This window comes from Beta vulgaris, chromosome 8, assembly GCF_026745355.1.
Source record: "Beta vulgaris subsp. vulgaris cultivar EL10 chromosome 8, EL10.2, whole genome shotgun sequence".
Taxonomy (NCBI): Eukaryota; Viridiplantae; Streptophyta; class Magnoliopsida; order Caryophyllales; family Amaranthaceae; genus Beta; species Beta vulgaris.
Genome location: NC_079209.1, coordinates 44,884,289 through 44,907,394, shown reverse-complemented (window position 1 = coordinate 44,907,394; position 23,106 = coordinate 44,884,289). Strand labels below are relative to the sequence as shown.

Below are 23,106 nucleotides of genomic sequence, written 5' to 3'. Positions count from 1 at the left end.
ATTTCAATCTATGATAATATTACTTATGTCTTTTTTTTTTGTTCCTACTTTTCTTTTAGGTCTATTTCTTTATTCTCATCACATTACCTTTTCCCTTATAAATTACAGCAACTCATTCATATGTAACTCCAATAACCCACCATTAACCCTTAATTATTTTTCATTTACAAACCTCTATGATTTATAATATATAAATGTTTATTGAAACTATTTTTTTTTGGGTTCAACCATTCATTTTCCCTTTGGACTTTATTCTACTTCCAGGGTAACATGTCAGTAAGATATTTATGCTCCTTATTTAAAATCCCACACCTCAATACAAAAAGCTTAAGCCCCTCTTCAATAGCAAAACCCTAATATCTTCTCCACTCAGAGCCCCTAAACCCCTTTGAAGCACAAAAAATGGGTCGTAACAAGAACAACAAACAACACGCATCTTTACCCGACAATAATAATTTTGAAAACCCAGTTAGTATGAATGTTGATGATGAAATTATTGAAGATGTTGCAGCAACCTCCAATCTTACTGATGATAGAACCAGTGCTGATTATTACTTCGATTCTTACTCACACTTTGGTATAAATCTTTCTTTTCTTATTCAAAGTTTTCATCTTTATGTTCAATTTGGTCACTTTTGTGTTCTTTAGTAATCTTTTTGTAGGTGGGTTTTGGTACTTTGTTATGTTTGTGATAGTTGGTTTTGACAGAGGACTTTAGTAGTTGTGTGAAATATGTAGGAATTAGTGCATATTTGTTTTGAGGAAAGTGATGTTTTAAAATTTTTTATATGTTGAATTGAAGTTAGGTTATTACTTATTAGTAAATTATTTGAAATGTAAGTTAAGAGTTAATGTTTTTATTGATGTTGTTTCATGTTCAAATATTGAAAGCTAAGTTCTACTTAAATGGTTATCTTGTAATAGTTGCCAGGGAATATCCAACTCTAGTTTAAGCACCTTTGATAAGATTAGATTAAATCGCGAAAAAAAGCACCCAACTTTTTATATAAGACCGTGAGTGTCATGTGCTTTTCGTAATACTCTCTTCGTCTAGAAATAATTTTCAGGTATACTGTTTTGGATGTCTTGAAGTAGTGTTTAGCTTTCTTGGAATGATAATGATTTAAAATTGGACTTTCTAGAAAATGCAGCTTAAAACGAGTCCTAGGCAGAATGTGAGGATGCGTAATCATCTTGTAAGTAATCGATTGATGCCATATGTTTATAGTAAGGGGTTAGGACTATGTGACAACTTATTTCTGGATGGAGTGATTAGTTAAAGTTCTCGTTTATGTGGTTTGCTTCAATGCCATGCAATATAAATTACTCCCTCCTTCCCTTTATAGATTTTCCATTTCTCCATTGCACATTTTATATTGTTAATATCTTTAATTACATGTTAGTAAAAGTTATAAAAATTTGATTTTCCCAATGTAGACAATGAGACGAATCAAACAAGACCTCACATAACCATCTCTAATATGTATATTGCAAATTATTTTTGAGGATGTCCTTTACCTATGAATAGTGCCCAAATTAGAAATGAGAAATCTATTAAGGACAAAGGGAGTATATTTGTGTTGTGTAGTTCCTTCTTTTGTTTTGCTTGCTTGCTTGTGATTTGGGGGACTATGAAAAAAGTTGAACTTCTTGCATATCTTGGTCCCTCTGTTTTCCTTAATAGTTGTAATTACATAATATGTTCATGCATCTTGTACACTTTTATTCTTATTTTGTGTTACTCCATCTTAAACAATATGATGCTGTCTCATATTCTTTTATACTTAACATATTCTTGTGTTTGTTTTCCGTTGTTGCAGGTATACATGAAGTAAGTCCCAGTCATTTCAAGGCTACGTCCTTGTATGTTGGCAGTGTTTTGTACTTTTCAAAAGCTGTCTATGGATATGCTGTTCTGCTGATCTGAATGCCTTGGAATCCTAATTGCTGACCGCTTATTTCTAAGAAATTCTGTCCCTTTTTTTCTTATTTATTTTCCCCCTCTGGGATGAGTAAATTTTAGATGTCCGACCTTTAATTGTGATAATTTAATATTAAAGCTGGTTGATGATTTTAAATACATCTAGAGTGTTTGAAAGATAGTAATAGAGAAGGAATGGGTTGGTACTGCAAGTATAACATTTAAACGGTTTGATGAGAGTTGCAGATACATGCTTATCCTTGTTGAACTTCTCAAACATTTTTCTGATGATCTATGTGAAGTTATCCTCAATTCAGCTGTGCCAATTAGTATGTGATGTTTAGTCAAAATAATGTTAGTACTTTACTTATCTTTCTTATGAAATTGGATCAGCCTGTTCATGTTTTGCCGTCAGTTGCTGCCAAAGTTGTAAGAAAAAGGCTGCATAGATCCGTTTTTGGAAGAATGTAATCATTTGGGCGCCTCTATAATTATTTCTATGACCCTTTCTAACGTATCTGCAAATGCAGTTTTATCATATTTGAGAAAAACAACGCGGAGTTGCTAATACTCCTACCTTCAGACCTCAGCTTAACAGGGCTTTTCCCTGAGTTAGTACCTCAGAGAGTCAGAGCCGACTCTATTTTTCCACGAAAGCTGTGATGTCATGGTCATTATTTTACATTTAGCTCTAGTTTGTGTGCTTCACCACTTGCTGGGATCCCAAATAGAATTCTGTAATTTATAGCTTGTTTGGCTCTTTTTAGATGACTGGAAAGGAGATAAGTGGGAGGTGAATATAGGGAAGAAAAAAGGAAAGGAAGGATGTGGGTAGAAGAAAAAAGTAGAGCTTTTTTGTTGCTTGGTGTAGGAGGTTTTAGGGGAAAGCAAGAAACCAGTTTCCTTTGGTTGGTTGTTTAATTAAAAAGTGACGATAGAATGTTTCAGAGAAGGGCAGCTTCATATCTGTTCTGTGCAGATTATAACAATAAGGTGGGAACTGGGAAGCTCTACTAAGAAGCCTTTTCTGTCCATAATATATCCATCTTTCCAATTTATTTACCTTCTGCAAAGTCTAACAATCTTGTATGTTGAAGGTGTGTTTTTTTCACTTGAACCTATTAAAATTTACTGCTGTTGTGTATTGAATTTGGCTAGCTATTGTAACTTATTGGAACCTTTATGAACTTATGTGTCCTTATGTTTTTAATTCTGATAACTTATTGGAATCTTTATGAACTTGTGTGTCCTTATGTTATAAGAACATAGCCCAACATGATTTACTAGCCTACCAGTTTCTTATGAACTTTCTCTCTTAGAATGTGCTTGGAGTCTTGAGTGAAGGTGATTCAAAAGTCCGGACTTTTTTCTTTCAGTAAAGTGCACTAAAATTTTAGCTAAGATAGTTGAGAAACATATTTATAACAACTGCTAAAAAATGCTTTGGTTTACAGGAAGCGCTATTATGCTTCTTTCTCTGGCTTGAACAACTTTTCATGTGCTTTTACTGTCTGTTGGGTCCTGACTCCTGTATGCTGTTAACTAACTATGATTCATTGCAGGAAATGTTGAAGGATGTGGTGAGAACCAAGACATATCAAAATGTTATTTATAAAAATGACTTTCTCGTTAAGGGTAAGGTGGTACTTGACGTAGGAGCTGGTACTGGTATCTTGTCTCTTTTTTGTGCCAAAGCGGGGGCTAAGCACGTCTATGCGGTATGTAGGACATCCTTCCACTGGTTGTTAATGTAAGTTTGCTCTAGGCAAATTCTCATTTATTGTTCCTTTCTAGGTTGAATGCTCCCACATGGCTGACATGGCAAAGGAGATTGTTGAAGCAAATGGATACTCAGATGGTAATTTTACTATCTAATTTCTGTCTTAGTTGTAACTGCTGATGTATATTCCATATGCATGCTGACCTGTCTGCATGTGACAGTCATCACTGTGCTCAAGGGGAAAATTGAAGAAATTGACCTTCCTGTTAAAGTGGATATTATCGTGTCAGAATGGATGGGATACTTTCTATTGTATGAAAATATGTTGAATACAGTTCTTTATGCCCGTGATAAGTGGCTGGTAAGTGGCTGGTAATTTTCTGTGTAGTTCCCTATTTATTTTCTTTCTGCATTTTGTGTATTATGTTTCTAAGCAATTTTCTCCAGCTGATTTTTTTTTGTTTTCTTGCTTTATTTTTAGCTTATAAACTGTACACAGTTTCATGGATCAAACAATGTATTTTTTCCCTTTTTCTTTTAGCAAGAGTTTGGTCTGCTGTTGGTTGATCTATCTTACAAGAATAAGCATTGCTCGTTACTTGCACTACATTGCAATTGTTTTTAAGCTGTTACGGAACTGATAATATTTACTTGTTTAAACAGTTTTTGACATTTTGTGTTCTCTTCACTTTATTTCAAGACATTATCACTTATCCATGTTAGAATCAAATAATTTCTGACCGAGACAGAAAAATTTAGACTAGACAAGAAAAATCAGACCCGAACTTATTTCCATTTACTTGCCAAATCTAATTGATTAATAAAGATTGGATTTTTGAAATATGTTCATTGAGACGAATCTAACGAGATTTTACATGATAATATATTCTATCTAAATGTAGCATAGAGATATTGTCAAAATTCACTTAAATTTGGAGACCAGACCATCAAACTAGAAAGGTTTGACTGAACCATAAACAGAAAGATTCAGACGAGTTCTGAATAAATTCACACTAGATCACCTTACTTCAAGTGAAGAAACCAGAGCCTAGCCCAAATGACTTGGAAGCTTGAGAGATGGCTTAAATGCCATGGGTTGATGATTATATTGGGTTATTGGAGAATATAATATGATTATGCAATATAATTGAACTGAGTAACCAGTTAGAAGATGTAGTCTGATAATGATCTGAAAAAAACTCAAGGTGAGTTTAACTTGAAGCTGTAAACTAAAGGAAAATGCATATCAGTCTATCAGATCATGTATATGCGACTAGTTAGTGTTAGAATCTGTGGTATATTCTCTATATGAATGTTTGTCCAAGTATATGTTTGTCTCGCTTGATTACTCAGATTTCCCATTGATTTAGTCATTCGCGTTATGTCTTGTTTGTAGGTTGAGAATGGTATTGTCTTTCCAGATAAAGCCTCTCTATATTTGACAGCCATTGAAGATGCAGAGTACAAAGAGGATAAGATTGAGTGTAAGCATCTACTTTGTTGTGCTAGTTTATATCTCAAGCATATTCATGTTTGATGCATCAATTTTTTTTGTTGGTACTTTTTGTTGTGTCTGGAGCTAATGTGCTTAAATATTTTCTTTGTAAGTCTACGTCCTTCTGTTATTCACTTATAATTATGTCTTTGTCAGTTTGGAACAATGTTTATGGCTTTGATATGAGCTGTATTAAAAAGCAAGCCATGGTGGAGCCACTAGTTGATACAGTGGACCAAAATCAAATTGTCACAAATTCCCATCTACTCAAGGTTGGTTCAAATTTTCTTTTCTTCTGTTGGATCCAATTTCTACTCAGGTTTGGCTGTATTAACGTTCGTTAAATTCCTATTCACTCTAGCTCTCTAATGAACTACCTTTTGTGTTTTTGTAGACTATGGACATATCTAAAATGACGCCAGGTGATGCTTCCTTCACTGCTCCTTTTAGACTTGTGGCAGAGCGCAATGACTACATTCACGCTCTTGTAGCTTATTTTGACGTGTCATTTACAAAGTGCCATAAATTAATGGGCTTCTCTACAGGTCTGCTTCCCCTGCTAACCCTTCCTTTTAAACAAGTGCTTTCACTTTTTCTGAGAAATCACATTTTGAAAGCCTGTGATGTTTGAATGCGGGGTAAAATGTTCATTCTTTTGTTGAACCACATTTTTAGGACCAAGATCAAGAAACACTCACTGGAAGCAAACAGTCTTGTACCTTGAGGATAGGATTACTATATGTGAAGGGGAAGCTATTGTGGGAACCATGACAGTTTCCCAAAACAAAAAGAATCCACGTGACATCGATATAATGCTCGAGTATTCGTTCAGTGGCCAACACTGTGTAGTCTCCAGGACTCAATCTTACAAAATGCGGTAGTGGTAAATGCATAGTGTTCTTTCCAGAGGTTTTTAAGAGCTTCTGTGCAAGTTCCTAAGACTCATCAAATCCAATTAGACTATTTTTTTCTTTCTAAGAGAGAATTAGAGTTTTATAGAGGTATGTATGCAAATGGGACTTCCTTCCTATCAGACCAATGTATGAGGAGGAGATGAAGTTTTGCAACATGCCATGCAATTCTTCTCTTTTTTTACCTTTATTGTTTTTATTTTTTATTTTCTTTTACCTTTTTTTCTTATTGGGTTCATTCTGCCATGTTGTAATTTTAGCACTTATCTGAAATTTTGGAAATTGGATGTATTCTTTGATGTTGATGCCTTCAGTCCAAACATTTTGTAGCATAGTACATTGCCAAACATTTTGTAGCATAGCATAGGATCAGTGCTTAGGGTTGGTGGGGAAAAGGGAGGTTTATTTGTTTTTTTTTGCTTCTTGCTGAGGTGGAAGGTTCTTTGTGCACAGCTAGGGTGGGGTGAATTTTTTTAGGCAAATCTGATGTGAAATCATGTGAGATAGGCTGATGGTCTGTTCTCTTCGGCATAAAACAACTGAATTGAATTGAACTAAACTAAACTAAAATGAATAGTGATATGTGAGAGTAAAAGTATTGTCAAACACTGAACTGAAAATAAGTTGGGGAGAACAGTCCTGAGTGTTTAAGATTGGGAGGGATAATGACTGGTGCTTTGGTTTTTTTTTTTTTTTTTTTTTTTTTTTTTTTTGCTGATGTGGAAGGTTGTGTGCCGTCAATTTTTTTGGGCAAATTTGATGTGGGGTCAACCTTAGGTGGACTTCCACTAGTGCTCTCAATAGCTTTCTTCCTAGGACTATATCTCACATGTTCTGGTCCCCTTCTTATAGTCAACTTCTCAGGTCTTGTTTTTGGTGGATTTTGAGCAATGGGATTCAAATGGCTTTGTGTAATAAGTGGGTTAGTGCAAAGAACAACTGGTAAACCCTTCTTAGTATGACATATATAAATGTCAATACACCTCTTCTCCATGGCAAGTGCACCAATCTCTAACACCTCATCATCAGGGATCAAGTAAAACATCCCAAAAAATTCAGGATAATCCCCACATTTTTTCCCTAACTCCTCAAAGTACCAGTTGCACAACTCATCAGGATCTACACTAAATGTCCGTACTACTCCACCTTCATAAACCATATCACCCCTCTTATCATTCTTAAAACCACCACCATGGCAAATTTTTAAGGTCATATTATCCATCCTATCAGTTAATTAACACAATTAAAAATTGCAAAATTTTCAATCCCAAGCACAGCACAATCAAATTCAATAATTTAAGGACTTAAAGATTAAGGTTCGACAAAATTACCTCCAATTACTCGAATTTCCGGAATACTTTTTGTTCACAACTCCACCAAATCAACCTCCACCAAATTAAGCTCCAGATATTGGATCAACAGCGAAATGCGAGAAGAGAGAGAAATACAAGAAGATAGAAAATTGTGAGAAGAGAGAGAATTGCGAAAATAGTGACAATTCACTTCACTATGTTCATTGCATGGAATTGATGAGAGAGAAAGCTTGAATTTCACTAATGGATGAAGAGAGAGATTTTAGGGTTGTTTACGATTTTCAATTTTCTATAAGTCAAACCCTTCATTTTTTTTTGGTTGGGGATTTAGGAGGGGAAAGAAGTCATTTAATGAGGAGTAACCTATTCGACAGGTTAATGGTAACTTATACCCATTCTAGGAACCCCAACTATAAAGGTTGTTTTATTAGGGAATAAGCCAAATGTTAGCTTATTATTTGCGAACGTGAAAAAGATTGCATTATTAAAATAAAAAAATCCTACTTCCTCCGTTTCTTAATAAGTGCAACATAGAGAAAGTGGGGGAATACCAAGGAATGTAGAGAGAGAAAGTTGGGACCACAATAAAATAGAGTAATTCAAGTGATGAAACAAAAAAGTTGTGGTCCCCTCTTGCTTTTTGGTGGCATATTTGTAATAATATTGAACTTTTTACCATTTTGAGTTTGGTTGCACTTATTATGACTATTTCAAATAAAGGAAATGTTGCACTTATTAAAAAACGGAGGTATCATCTGTTTTTCTGAAGGAAAAATTGATTTTATCAGTCCCAACTATAGGCCCCCTGATAAAAACAGTCCCAACTTTTGTTTTTTATTGTTCAGTCCCAACTTTTGGGAGTATTTTACAATACCAGTCCAGCAGGTTTCTAACCTGTGTAGCAGGTAAACTTGCCAAAAAAAACAATTCCCTTTTTTTTTTTCTATCTTCTTCTTCCTCTTTCCTCTCTCCTCTCTTCACTGCTCCCCACCCCACCCCCTAACAACCCCCACCCCCAGCCCACCACCCACCACCAACCCCGACCCCACCAGCCCACCAGCCCCTCCCCCAAAACCACCAACACCAGTCCACCAGCTCCCTCCCCCGCAGCCACCACCCTCCCCACCCTGCAGTCCCCTCCCTGCAACTGCCACACCCCCTCCTCCACCCACGCAGCCCCTCCCTTCCCCACCCCCGCAGCCCCCTCCCTTCCCCTACAACTACCGCAGCACCCCACCCCCCGCAGCCCCTCCCTTCTTCTGCAACTGCCGCACAACCCCCTCCCCTTCCCTTCTCCTCCCCTCCCCTTCCCCGCAAATGCCGCTAACCCCTCCCTTCCCCCGCAAACTTCGCTAAACCCCCTCCCCTCCCCTTCCCCCGCAAACGTCGCTAAACCCCCTCCCCTTCCATTCCCCGCAAAAGCCGCAAACACCCTCTGAAATGCCAAAAAAAACCGACTGTGCGCGAAGGGACGGGGAGGGGGTTACGCGACCGGCGGGGAAGGGGAGGGGACGACGCGACTAGCGGGGAGGGGGAGAGGTTGCTGGGTGGTGGGGCTAGGGTTGTTAAGGGTGGTGGGTTAGGGGAGAGAGAGAGATGGTTAGGGCAGGGGAGGAAAGGTGGCAAGGGAGGGGGAAGGGGAGGAAGGAGAGAGAAAGATGAGTTAAAATAGTAAAAAAAAAAAAAAAAATTGTTGAAAAAAATTGACCTCTTCAACCGGTTACTGGTTAACCTGGACCATTATTGTAAAATACCCCCAAAAGTTGGGACTGAACAATAAAAAACAAAAGTTGGGACTGTTTTTATCAGGGCGCCCATAGTTGGAACTGATAAAATCAATTTTTCCTTTTCTGAAAGTACAAAACTAAATCGACCCTCCATTGACAAGTGACAACAATATTTTGTGAAATTATCTTAAATGAGCACCAATCTAGAAAAATCCTAAACTCTTATAATTATCCCGCCGTTTTTCCCAACACTTGTAATTTTGGCTCTAAAACTTGTCTTCTCTTCAGTTTTCAGTCTTCACTCCCAACTCCCCTCAACAAAAATCACCATTCACAAATTTGAGTAGACAGCATTTTCCACCCTCTCTCTCTCACCCGCTCTCAATCTCGAAGCCATCATCTGAGCTTTTCTAGCTTTTACTACAGGTCTCTTTTTTTCCTCACTGCAATTTTTTCTTCTTTTTGGATTTTCGCTTTTTAGGGTTTACATAATTTGTGATTTTTTAGTTGTTTGGTTGAATCACGTTGTTCTTCCCCAATTTGATTCTTAATTATAACCTACTTCCTCCTTTTTTTAATACTCGCAACGTTATAGTTTTGTGTACAAAGACCAAAGAGAGGATTAGGAGACTTCCTAAAATGAGAAATGTTGCAATAGGTAGAAGTATAAGTAGTTCAAGTGTTATAAGTCATTTAAGAGTTAAGACTTTCCTAAAATGAGGAAAATATATATTTTTTGTTTTATTTTTCTGATTAGGAGACGCCGGTGGCCGCCCAATTCGCCTTCTTCGGCAGTTCGGCTTCGCGAGTTCGCGACCCAGTAGGCCAGCCGCCAGTACCCACGGACTTCGAAGTTCGAACTCATTCGCAAATCGCAGCTTCAAGCTTGTAAGTTCTTACTTCTTAGTTTATACTTTATACTTTTGTGTTTTAATTTCAGATTTTTCAACTTTTCTAAGTTTATATATTGTTAGATTCTTAATTTAATTGAATATTTAGATGTAAATTGTTGAATATTGTAAGTTCTTAATTTAGATGTAAATTCTTAATTTAACTCATTTGCAAAATTGAATATTGTAAGTTCCTACATCCCTAATTTTTCTGATTGTCCACTTCTTCATTGTGGATAGTAGGGTAGGAAGTGGTACTTCATGCTCAAGCTTTCTGGTTGCATGCTACTCCTTTGTCGTAATAAGGTCTGATCTTGGGAAGTGAGAAAAACTGAAGACAGCTGGTGCTTCTCGGAATGGATAGAAGTGGGGATGTAGAAGCAGTTTTAGATCTTCAAGCCAACTCTTCAATATCCGTGGCTTATCATCCTGATTTTGGTCCTCATGACGACCTGATCCTTTTGGAGCTCGATGAAAAGCTTCTTCCTGATGTACTCTGCGAAAGGTAAGTATCTTTTTGAAATCTCCATGCTGGTTGAGTTGCATCTCTTTGTGCTGATGCTTTTCTGTTCAATGACGGTTGCTTATCTATAGAGTGTCTTTGAGGGGAGAGGCAGATGAAGAGGCTGTTTTTTGTACTAAATCAAAGACTTATGCAATCAAGTTTGTGGGTACATCCAACTCTGTTTTTCTCATCCCTCCTTCGAAATCATCATCGTTACCCCAAAATGCTATGGATTGTGATGAGCAAAACTTAGATCAGCCTGCTTTGGCATCTGTGTTGAAAGTTGCTTCTGGTAGCTTGGAGCTTGTTGAGGTTGCTCCCAGATTAGACAAGCTAAAATTGCTTCTCTCAAAAAAACCCTTTAGCATGAAGGAGTTGTCAGAAATGGATACTTTTTCAGAGAGTGAGGAACAGAACTCTGTATATAGATGGGATGATCTCATTGGACAGATTCAAGCAAGTGATGAGGAATTAAGATTGGGCTTAGAAGCTCTTAGTGCATTAGAAATCAATGGGTATTGGAGAATTGTAGATGACAAATGCATGGATTCGGTCTTGAACATGATTTTGCATAATGCAGTGTTAAACGATTGGTCTTTTGATGCACTACCAGAAAATGAAGTAGTCTGCATGCTGGAATCAGATGGCTTTCCTCCGGGAATTTCCACCCATTGTTTGAGAGTTTATGGAAATAAAATGAACAATGATGACGGTATTTCTTTGTGGAAATTGAATGAAAAACAGGTTTGTGTCCATTTTGCCAAAGGAATTCTGAGGAAAGGAAAAGTGAAGATGGACAAATTCGTGGAGGAATGGAATAGTAAAATTCCTCATGGAATGCAGACAAATATTAATATGTTGGAAGGTGAAGTCTTGACAGAGAGGATTGGGGTGGAACTTTGGGTTCGTGCGTTTAGTGTTTCTTCTCTACCATCAACTCCTGCTCAGCGTTTCTCAATTCTCTTTAAAGAGAGACCAAAGTGGGAATGGAATGATCTTGAGCCTTATATAAGGTCAGTTATTTTTGCTGCAAATTGCAATAGCTGGTTTAAGTTTCTTATGTGAATATTGCTATGAAATTCTTAGTCTGCTTTCCTGCTGTTTCTTATGTAAATTTTCTAAAACACTGCAGAGATTTGAAGGTACCCGGTCTTACTTCGGAGGGTTTGCTGCTCAAATACACAAGAAGATCACAACCAAGACCTGATGTTGAACCTATATTTAGTGCACGGTAGTTGCATATGGGGTCGACACCATTTGACGTTCAACATGTTGCCTTTGGATGTTGTTTACTTATTTACATAGGACTATAGGAGTGTTACCGAGCAGTCACGGAGATGATGCGTTTCTAGAAGTGTGCTGGGTTGTATCTGTAGCTAGGAATGTTAAATATCATGGTTAAATTTAGCATGCTGTTTGGGGTATTCCCCTCTCTTTTCACCAAAAAAAAAAAATGGTTAAATTTAGCAAGTTAATGATTTTAATAGTAAACTAGTTCGTGTGCTGGGCAATATGCTTCGGATTATTTACCAACGGTATTTGAAGTATTCAAAAATAGAAATATTATCTTGTCTATAAATTATTTTTTCCCCCAAAAAAGACCAATTGAGTATTGTAGTGTAATTGGTTAGTGCTTTAGTATATCAAATGAGAAGTCAGGGGTTTGAGTCTTGAAACACATTTTTATTGTTTAATGTCTCATTTAATTGTGTAGAGGAGGGGATAGTACATGTGGCAGCATGACATATGTTTGTTTTGGGTTTTAGATATATATATATATATCTTTTAGTAATAGAGTAAGAATTTGTTCTCCCCAGTTTATTTTCAGTTCAGTTCAGTTCAACTTCAATAAGTTCAGTTCAGCTTTATTCTTTTATAACCATTTTGTTAAATATTATTATTATGTTGGTATAATTTATTTTACTAATTACTATATTATTATTATTATTATTATTATTATTATTATTATTATTATTATTATTATTATTATTATTATTATTATTGATTTTTATTTCATTACTATTAGTTATTATTATTATTATTATTTTTATTTTTATTTTTATTTTTATTTTTATATCATTACTATTAAGTATTATTATTGTTATTGTTATTGTTATTGTTATTGTTATTGTTATTGTTATTGTTATTATTATTATTATTGTTGTTGTTGTTGTTGTTTCTATATATTATTTTGTTTATTATAGCTGTACTCATCCTTATTACTATTATTATTAAGAGGAACATGGTTTAGGTCAAAGCACAAATAAACTCACATTTTTTTGCTCATAAACCAATCAAATTGTGTCAAAACGATTTACGATGTAATTTCCACGGTCCAACCCAATCATTATTTTTATTACTAAATATTATTATATTATTAAATATAATTATTAAAATAGTAATATTAATTTACTTCTTAGATATTATTTATTAATACAAATAATGTAAAATAATTATTAATTATCATTATCATTAATTATTATTATTATTAATAATTTATTATTTATAACTATCATTTAAAATATCCAAAATACTATTATTATTATTCATTATTATTACTTATTATTATAATTATTATTTATTATTTAATATTCATATTATTATTGTTTAAATATTATTTATATATTTATTACATTCAATTTAATTCAGTTCAGTTCAGTTCAGTTTTGCTTCAATAAGTTCAGTTCAGTTCAGTTCAGCTTCAATAAGTTCAGTTCAGTTCAGTTGTTTTATGCCGAAGAGAATATGCCCTAAGGCTAGCAATGAAAAATATTGAGTTCTCTAGAAAACTAGAATTTCTCTCTAAAAAAATTTCCAAAACTCCCCATCTACAAAACACCTCGTTATCTTACTATATTCCCATTCCCATCTTAATTCATATCGAGAATCTTCTCAGTTAGCCATATCCTTACTCCAATTAGTTAAATGAGTTATCCATATCCTGATGTAGAGGATGTCTTTAATGGAAATTTTAAAAAATGGGCCCTAAAATTAATTCTGAATTTGGGGACATGCTTTCCTCTGGAGTAGTCTATCCTATGGTTGTAATAGGTAAGTTCAAAGATGGCTGTGATTTCTCAGCAAATCAAATCCAACAATGGATAGCGTCATGTTGGATAACCGACAAAGAAATTGCAGTAGAGAAAGTGGGCAAAATTTTCTTCTTCTACTGCACCCATGAAGATGATCGAGATAACTTATTTGCAAAACGAGGTGCATGCTTTCAAGGAGCACTTCTAATTTGCAAATGTTGGTTTCCGGGAGCATTCATCAGAAGTTTCGACCTTTCCATGGCACCGATGTGGATACGAGTTGAAGGAATACCACTCACCTCCAATCACCCCCATGGAGCTCGCAGAGCACTTGAGAAGTTAGGTAGAGTGATAACATTTGACAATGCTTCGCTGCAAGAAGGTCCAAAGGAATTTTTGAGGGTAAAAGTTCAAGTTCAACTTGACAAACATTTCGTCCCAGGATACTTCTATGAATATCAAATTGGCCATTTTCAATGGGTGGATTTTAGATATGAAGGTATATTTAGGAGACCTATGAGGGAAGTATGTATTAATCTCGAGAATCTAATGGTTCAACACATCCTTACCCCTGTTTCAGATTCATCTCATCTTGATTTGACAGAATGACATTCATATGAAATACTATTCTTTGTTAGAAATTTGAGTGGAAGAATGTGGTGGATATTATATTTGGAGTCTTGGTTTGTATTTAGTTGTGGAGTAAGGTGTAGAATATTGAGAGGAGTAGTAGTATATATGGGGAAATCTTTCTTCTTATTTTTTGCAAATGCCATGATATACAAGCCTATTTATAGATCTTGATGTAGCTAACCTAGAGTGTTCTAATCTAGATGCTTCATTTACATTATTTTTTAATTTGTCTCTAGATTTTTCTACATCAACTACATCAAATAAGCTTTCTAGAAAATATGTTACAACTTACTAGATTTTTATTTGTACAACTTTCTAGTAACTTCACATTTTCCCTTAGATTTTTAGATTATTCTAATACTCCCCCTAATCTAAAAATCTTGTACTCTCAGATGTATGCTCCAAAAAGTTCTTGATCATTGTTGATGCACTTGTCATCAACCTTCACCAAACATTACGCTTATAATTTTCTTGTGCTGGCGCCCATGTCACCGCAACCTCCATTTGCTTCTTCTCCATAGAATATTTTGGTACTCATGTTACCAATTGTTACAGTGATGCTCTTGTCACCAGCCAATCTCCGAAACTTAAGTAGCAATTGGTACTAACATGGTTAGTCCTCTTACAAATTTCACAAAAAAGTTTGGAGTCCATGCCTTTGTATTTTGTTGGCTTCTCTTCTTCTCCATCATCATCATTCTTTGATGAAATTTCCTTTTTATGTTCTTGCTTCTTTAAAGTTAATTTTGCTTGAAAAGTCATCTCTTCAACTTCTTCATTTGCATGTCTATTTTTTCTTTGTTCATGAGACTCCAATGATCCTATTAATTGTTCAACCGATATTTTTGATAAATCCTTTGTTTCTTCAATTATAGCTACAATGTCATCATATTTATCCGTTAAAGTTAACAAAATTTTCTTAACAATTTTTTCATCTGAAATATCTTTCCCATATGACTTCATTTGATTAACAATTTCAACTACTCTTGAAAAATAGTCTTTCATTGTTTCACCTTTTTCCATTTTTAAGTTTTCAAATTCCCCTCTTAAAGATTGAAGTTTGATACTTCTCACCTTGCTATCTCCTTGAAATTCTTGTTGCAAGATCTCCCACGCTTCCTTTGCCGTGTCGGCCCTTATGATTCTTGGAAATATTGGCTCGGAGAGTGCATTTTGTATTAAATACAAGGCTTTGGCATCCTTCATCCTTTCTTCCTCAAGCTTTTTTTTTTTGTGCTTCACTTAAAGAGCTTTCATCTTTGTATTCTTGATAGCCTTGATCAACCAATCTCCATATGCCATGAGATCTTAACAATGTTTTCATTTTTAACTTCCAAAAATCATAATTTTCTCCCCCAAAAATTGGAATGGGAAATTGGGTGTTGGCCATTTGGGAAAGATATTGGTATATATGTTGGGTATGTTACAAGCTCTTGATACCAAATGTTAGAAATTTGAGTGGAAGAATGTGGTGGATATTATATTTGGAGTCTTGGTTTGTATTTAGTTGTGGAGTAAGGTGTAGAATATTGAGAGGAGTAGTAGTGTATATGGGGAAATCTTTCTTCTTATTTTTTGCAAATGCCATGATATACAAGCCTATTTATAGATCTTGATGTAGCTAACCTAGAGTGTTCTAATCTAGATGCTTCATTTACATTATTTTTTAATTTGTCTCTAGATTTTTCTACATCAACTACATCAAATAAGCTTTCTAGAAAATATGTTACAACTTACTAGATTTTTATTTGTACAACTTTCTAGTAACTTCACATTTTCCCTTAGATTTTTAGATTATTCTAATATTCTTCTCATCCTTCTCTGATTCCTTCTCCCAATCATCACCTGATGAAAGGCCCAAAGTCCCAAACGTAAAATTGTCGATAACAAGGATCCATACTCTCTCAAAAGAAGAAGAATCCAGTCTGATTCTTCGTCTAAAGATGACTACCTTGAATCACGTCGATCACTATGGAAGTGGAGGAAATTCCTGCAGCTAGGAAATCTAGTAATTGGAACAAATCAAAAGTATCAGCCAAGAACGCAAACCCAAACAACAAGTAGCTCCATTAATGAACACTCAAGAGGTAATATAGTCCATGGTATGAAATGCAAAGGCTTAATATTGGAGGAGGAACCTGGATCACCAAGACTAAAACGTCGAAACGGCGGGGGAAGACCTGAAAGTGAGATGGTAAACAAAACATGGGGGAAGGAATTCACTGATTCGCTGGCAAACTTAGCTAAAATGTTACAATCAAGGCATGCCACAGGAAGCCAGGAAAGTTAAGTAAGTCATGCACATTTTGGTTCAAAGTTCCCTTCTTCTAAAATCCATTGAAACAAAATTAGACCCACACCTAATTCACCCAGTGATGAAAGTTAATCTAGAAAATTCTAGATAGGTCATGTAATGTAAGAAAAAACTTATATGCATGTCCTAAATTGTCTAGAAAAATCTTGTAAAATATCTATGTAAAAAAATCTAAGTTTAGAATATTTGAGTGTGTGTTAGAAATATCAAGGTCTAGAAAAATCTAAAAACTAAGGTACAACGACTATAAATATGTTGTATGTGTATGAGTTAAAAGGTGAGCTCAAATGAGAGTTAGCAAGATGAGCTCAAATGAGGGGGAGCCAAATAAAGTGAGCTACACACAAGATATTAGGAAAGGTAGAAACAAAGGGTTCTACCAAGGTGAATGAGAGACATGAGCTCTCACAAACACACTTGTACAATTAATTATCAATGAAAATTCAATTTTACGATACTATTCGAGTCCATCAAAACTCCCGTGTGCGCCACAAATTCTATCAGTTTTGTGAGGCTCAAGGTAATTAATGCAAGAGACCCTAAGAGGTATAAGAATAAGAATAATCATAAAAACACAAAGGTGGGATAGCAGTGAAGGATATCCGAATGCATTTATGAGGAATGTTTCCCTAGGTTCACTATCTCCCTCTTCAGTTGTAGGACTTGAGTACACTTCACCTGAAAAGATGGAAAATACAAGCTTATGCTGCTACCATTTTCGTTCCTTACTCTACCCCAATCCCAAACACAACTTATGCTGCTACCAGTAAAAAAAAAAAACGAACCATACCATATTACCAACTGAACAAAAAATTCCAAACCCAACTGTAATTGATCAGGAGGATCCCAGACCAATTGTGGATGTTCTGATAGTGAATGAGACACAAAAAAGTGGCAAAGGTAAAGCTACTATTAAGGGTGGGATGGAAATATCTGGACCTAGTCACACTCACCGTCTAAGCCTAGATGATATCTATTACTCGGCAGAATCAGAGTTGGGCCAGCTGGATCTTGGTAAAATGGACACAGATGGAACGAAGGTTACCCAACAATCCTCGGATTCTTCCCTACCCATGGACCATTTGGAAAATAAAATGGGAAAAAGGTGAAAAAATTGGTGAGTATTATAGAAAAAGAGAGAAAACATAGAAAGAAACAACTAAAGAAGGCTCGTGGCTTGGGTACTTGGGCAGTAAATTTCTGGGGAAGATTTATAGAAGAAATATCTGCAGTAAAGGGGAAGAAACGTTAATGAAAGAGCAACAGTCCATTATGAAGAGTCCCTACTGGATTCATCAGGAAACGCCAGTTCATCATCGAAGAGGTACAAAACATAATTTTTTTTTTTGTGGAAACATAACTGAAAAATTTCGCCTAACAGTTTGTTTGGTAGAAAGAATTTGGAAGGAAAAGAAAGGAAGTGGAATGAAATTTATTACTTTCCAATGTTTGGTTCATTAAAAAAAATTAAGTGAAAGGAAATGGGAGGAATTGGAAGGAAAGACTCTTTAATAAAATTTCACTTTCCTTTCCTCCCAAAAGCGGGGGAATTCGGAAGGAAAGAGAAAATTATACCAAACATGGGAAATTAAGGTTTTTTCCTTTCTCTTCCATTCTTTTCTTTTCTCTTCCCTTCCTTTCTCTTCCCTTTCTTTCCTTTACTAAAAATGAACCAAACACACTGTAAGTGAAGATGATGTGGATGCTAGAGGCTCAGAGGGAAGTGATACTGCAAGGGTTATGATGACTGACCCAACTCACTCATCAAATGAGATATGAAGGCCTGTGGAACTATAGGGGCCTTAAATCTACTAACTCCCCTACTTTTCCCTTCCTCAAATGGCTAGTTAGTAGTGAAGCTTTAGATTTTCTTTTTTCATCGGAAACTAAATGTATGGCTTCTAGCTTAAAACCTTTATCTAGTAAGTTAGGTTATGGGAACTGGGTGGGCAATGACTCTTATGGCCTCTCTAGAGGCCTATATTTGTGTTGGTCGCCCAAAGTTGTTGTCCAAGTCGTTTTCATATCCAGATTGTGGCGGATGTTGAAAGATTTTGTATAGGGGCCAGATTTTTTCACAATAACATATTAACAGATATGAAAGTATAAAACTATAAGAACGTATGAATATACTTCTAAATCCAATGTAAAAATATAGATTAAACTAAAATATCACAAAATAGATATAAAAATATTAAAACCACAAGGTCATGATCCCACTATTGAAAAAAGAACTAAAGTAACGCTCGACGGTCTTTCAAAATTTTAAAATCATCAATAATTGACTTGGTGCTAAAACTCTTAGAAATTTCCCTTTCAATATAAATAACTAAGCTATTCGCCAAAAACTCATCTTCCATTTTATTACGCAGTCTTGTCTTCATGGTTTTCATGGATGACAATGCTCTTTCAGTTGTAGCTGTTGACACAGAAAGAGTCAATATTAGACGTATTAATCTGTCAAACAAAAAATAAGCATTTGACTTTCCTGTTTTTGCCAATTGTTCACAAACCTCCTCCAAGGTAGAATAATTTCTCATATTTTGACCATCTTTCACTTCACAAAAGAAATGTTGCAATTGATCCTTCATATTGTACCTCTCTTGCTCGGTAAAATCTTTTGGATAATAATTTTCTACTACTATGCAAATCTTATTGATATCAAATTGTTTAAAACCATCCTTTGGCTCTTACAATGACGACAAGATCAAGAGCTCCAATGCATTGTCGTTAAATCTGCGGTTCAAGCCTTGTAATTGCTTGTCAATTGTACTTAAAAATATTTCAACTCGATAAAAATGGTTCATTGTAACTTGATCATGTTGATGACGAGCTCTACCCTTACAAGCTAGATAAGGAGCATTCATATCAGGCACCAGAATATCATGTTGTTGACAAAACAGTCCCACTGAACCAAAAAAACTATCCCATCCATTCTCCCTTATTTCTTAAATGAGAGTTTGACTCGTAGAGACTAGTTTTATAGCATTCACAATATCTTGAGACTTTTGTTATAAAGCTTGACAAAGAACATCAACAATTCTCAAAAATTCTTCCATTAAATGTGCTATGAACACAAAATCAAAGGAAATCAATAAATTTAAAGCACCATCAGCATCCCCATGTTGAGAATATATACACGATTTATCTGCCATGATATGCTCAAGTAGTGAGACTATTGCATTGAACATTTTAAGCAAGCTACGAATAGAGTAAAGATGTGAACCCCAACATTTATCTCCAGCTCTTTTGAGGGTACCCATCTGATTAGCCCTTCTACCACTTTCTATTTCACCAATAGATAACAACCATTTAATTTCAACAACTTTAGTTGCATGCAATTCATCAAGACGTTTGGGAGATGCAACAATGACATTGACAATAAAAGTCAAATTAGAAAAAATTGATGTATTGGACTTACATCTCTAGATGCAGCAACTAAAGCAAGCTGTAAACGATGAGCATAACAATGAACATAATAAGCATACGGGGAATTAGACAGAAATAATGCTTGCAAACCATTCCACTCACCTCTCATATTACTAGCACCATCATATCCTTGACCTCGAAAAATTTTCAATCGCGACTTCATGTCGAGAAAGGACTGAACACAATTCCCTCTTAAGAGTTGCTGCCGATGTATTTGAAACATGTATGTATAAGGTCAAAAAATCGCTCCCTAATTGTTCCGTTTCGATCAACAAACCTTAATACAAGTCCTATTTGCTCTCTTTTAGATTTCATCTCGTGCTTCATCAACAATAATACAAAATTTGGAGTCTCAAATTTCTTGTCTATCATATTAGAAATGATATGGAGAATCTCTTTTTGGATCGATGGAGCAATGTACTTGGAATTATAAGGAGCTTGTCTTATGGCTTCGCCAACATCTTTATTATATATTGCCGAAGTTTTTCTAAATTCAAGATAGTTTTCGTGATTGTGTGAATCCTTCGACTCATCATGACCTCTTAATGGACAACCTTGTGTAGCTAACAAGCGAAGAACATCAATAGAAGCCTTGAGACTCAAGCGATTTTGCTTAATTTGCCTTTCACTTTATTTATTGATAACATTATGAATATTTTCCTTTTGTTTAGGGAGAGTCCTATATGATTGTAGAGCACTTTGATGTATTGTACATGGACCTTCTCCCACATGAGCAAGGAATCCACAATGTTTTCCATCATTAAACTTTTTCCAATTTTTAAATCCTGTTAAAGTAAATGTCTTTACACGAGCATCTAGTGTCTCAGTAAACAAATAACAAGGTAGACAAAATGCTGCATCTTTTGAGGGTGAGTATTCCAACCAATCGGGAAACTTTTGAAACCAAGTCGACTGAAATCGACGACGATGTTTCACTGGTCCTGAAAAAGGGTAATCTAACTTGGGTTGGTATGGGCCTAGTTTTACATAAGCACGTCTTACTTCGTTTAGTACTCTTCCAGCTGGATAATCCTGAATTGGAGGACGTAATCCTGGGTCACGTTCTAAAGAATCTATATTTACTATATCAATTCTCCTCCTTTGAAAAGGCTCTTCTTCTTGGTTATGTGTAGTCGTAGGATTAATATCTTCATTAATTGGGGTTGTGTCTTCCTCAACTGAAATTGTATCATTTTCCTGCCTTTTTCTTTTAAAAAAAGAGGTAATAAATATTTCTTTATTCATGTTGTTGACCTGAAATAATATTTAGACGTTCTTTAGCTAATCGCTAAAAGTATTACTTTTAAAGTTGGTTCAAGACTTAATACACATAACATTAATCAATCAGTTTAACCCAACTCAACAAATATAAACAGTATAATAAAAAGTAAGCGATAAATTGAGTTTTAAAAAATACATACCTAATAAGTAATAAGCGTGCGTTGGCACAAAGATCGATGCTTTTATCTGAATAATATACTAATCACCTACATTTGTCAATTTTTTGTATGAGTAATTAAACTGATATTAGTAAATCAACTAGTTATATATACTTATGTTTTATTTATCGTTTTAAATGCAACAAAGGGGTATTTTTTGTGAGATATAAAATATTCCATAATTGCATTCAAAATAAAACGGAGGAAGTAATATAATTTAATAATTACATAATACAAAACTTAATAATATTGCTTGCATCTACAATATTTTATAAAGCAAATGAAGCACACACATGAATAAAATTTTTAATTGAAAAAACAAAAAAAAAATTGAAATTGAAATACTATGAATCTATGATGATTGATGAGTGGCGTGTGATAACAATTCATCAATCATCATAGATTCATAGTATTACTTTAATATGATTGATGAGTCATGAGTGGTGTGTGATAATTTATAGTATTAACAATTCAAAAGTGTTGCAAGTTACTCTAGTCAGTCAGTAGCAGTTCAGAAATTACCAAGACTCAGAGTTCGCGGAACGGCAGAATTGCAGTTGCTTTAACAGATCAGAGCAGATTTTTCCTTTTGGTTTTCTTTTCGGGTTTTATGTTTTCAATGTATAAGGGTAAAGGGTTGCTTTTAACTAGAAGTTTACCATGCCGTGTAATTTTTTTAAGCTGGGCTTTTGGGCTCAACAAGCTTCACTTTTTTAAAAAAAAATTAAGGGGGGACCAGGCTCAGGCCTGCCCCCATTAAGATCCGCCACTGTATCCAGAAACTATGTTTGTTGTAATGTTAGTGATGAATGTAATGAACTTTATTATTTTGTGTGTGTGATACGGTGCTCCCACTCTAGCTGAAAGGAGCCAAGTATGGGACACTCTTAGAGATTTCATATGGTCCCACCTAGGGAAAACCGGTGATATTAGGTGATTTTAATCAGTTAGAGAGTCCATCTCAAAAAATTGGAGGGAATTCAGTTATTCCAGGGGAGCACAATTTCACAAAATGGAAAGTAGATTGTAATCTAATGGATGTTCCATATCATGCGGTAAATTACACATGGACAAACAACAGGGAGAATGAAGAAGCAATATTTGAAAGGTTGGATAGAGCTTATTGCAATGATTCATGGAGGACCACTTTCCCTGAAGCTATTATTGCTAATTATCCAATTTTCATTTCTGATCACGGTCCCATTATTTTAGATTGTCATCCTGTGTGTACCAAAAAAAGAAGACCATATAGAATTGAGAATTGGTGCTTAGAACATCAAGAAATTGATGATATTATCATGAAAAGTTGGCAGAAAACTTATCATGGCTCGGCATTGTATAAGTTGCAAAGGAAGCTGGGAGAGGTGAATAATAAGTGCAAAAAGATTGGTACCTAACGTTCAAAAGAAGAAACGATATTGATTGGGCTCAAATTAACCAGGATCTTGCACTGGGCCAAAAGGATCTTTCTAAAAGAAAAAGTCAATTGAATGATTATGAGCAGAGAGGGAGAGTTCGGGCCAATACGGATCTCCAACTTGAGTATTGGAAACAAAGGGCTCGCACCAAATGGGACCAACTGGGTGATCAGCCCACGTCTTTCTTTTACAAGTGCTCTAAAGCAAGAAAAGCCCATAACAACATCAAGGCTATCAAAGGGACAAATGATGTTTGTATCTCTGATCCAACTGAAATAAAAAACCAATTCATCAACTTGTTTTTGGAACTATTTAAAGCCCAGCAGAAGTAGACCAGCTATTTGGTGCGAATGTGGATA

The 23,106-nt window shown here is 35.3% G+C and overlaps 2 protein-coding genes and 1 long non-coding RNA gene across 4 annotated transcripts; all 3 read left to right on the top strand.

Annotated features, from left to right (window-relative positions):
• The first annotated feature begins 231 nt into the window (after window positions 1-231).
• LOC104883682 (protein arginine N-methyltransferase 1.1) lies at window positions 232-6,261 on the top strand. Its single transcript, XM_010668232.4, has 9 exons — window positions 232-577; window positions 1,821-1,831; window positions 3,484-3,639; window positions 3,716-3,779; window positions 3,863-4,002; window positions 5,038-5,125; window positions 5,293-5,408; window positions 5,531-5,681; window positions 5,812-6,261. The coding sequence occupies exons 1-9, from the start codon at window positions 403-405 to the stop codon at window positions 6,015-6,017; spliced, it is 1,107 nt and encodes a 368-aa protein (XP_010666534.2). The 5' UTR covers window positions 232-402; the 3' UTR covers window positions 6,018-6,261.
• Window positions 6,262-9,273: 3,012 nt separating this feature from the next.
• LOC104883681 (uncharacterized) lies at window positions 9,274-11,973 on the top strand. Of its 2 annotated transcripts, none has more exons than XM_010668230.4 (5): window positions 9,274-9,513; window positions 9,845-9,975; window positions 10,221-10,482; window positions 10,572-11,495; window positions 11,615-11,973. In XM_010668230.4, the coding sequence occupies exons 3-5, from the start codon at window positions 10,334-10,336 to the stop codon at window positions 11,715-11,717; spliced, it is 1,176 nt and encodes a 391-aa protein (XP_010666532.2). In that variant the 5' UTR covers window positions 9,274-9,513; window positions 9,845-9,975; window positions 10,221-10,333; the 3' UTR covers window positions 11,718-11,973. The 2 variants fall into 2 exon arrangements, with proteins under 2 accessions (XP_010666532.2, XP_010666533.2); XM_010668231.4 differs by having other exon boundaries at window positions 10,218-10,482.
• Window positions 11,974-16,189: 4,216 nt separating this feature from the next.
• Window positions 16,190-19,127, top strand: LOC130589770 (uncharacterized). The gene is made up of 2 exons (XR_008967419.1): window positions 16,190-17,785; window positions 18,173-19,127. It is a non-coding gene; the product is annotated as an uncharacterized LOC130589770 (long non-coding RNA).
• The last annotated feature ends 3,979 nt before the right edge of the window (window positions 19,128-23,106 follow it).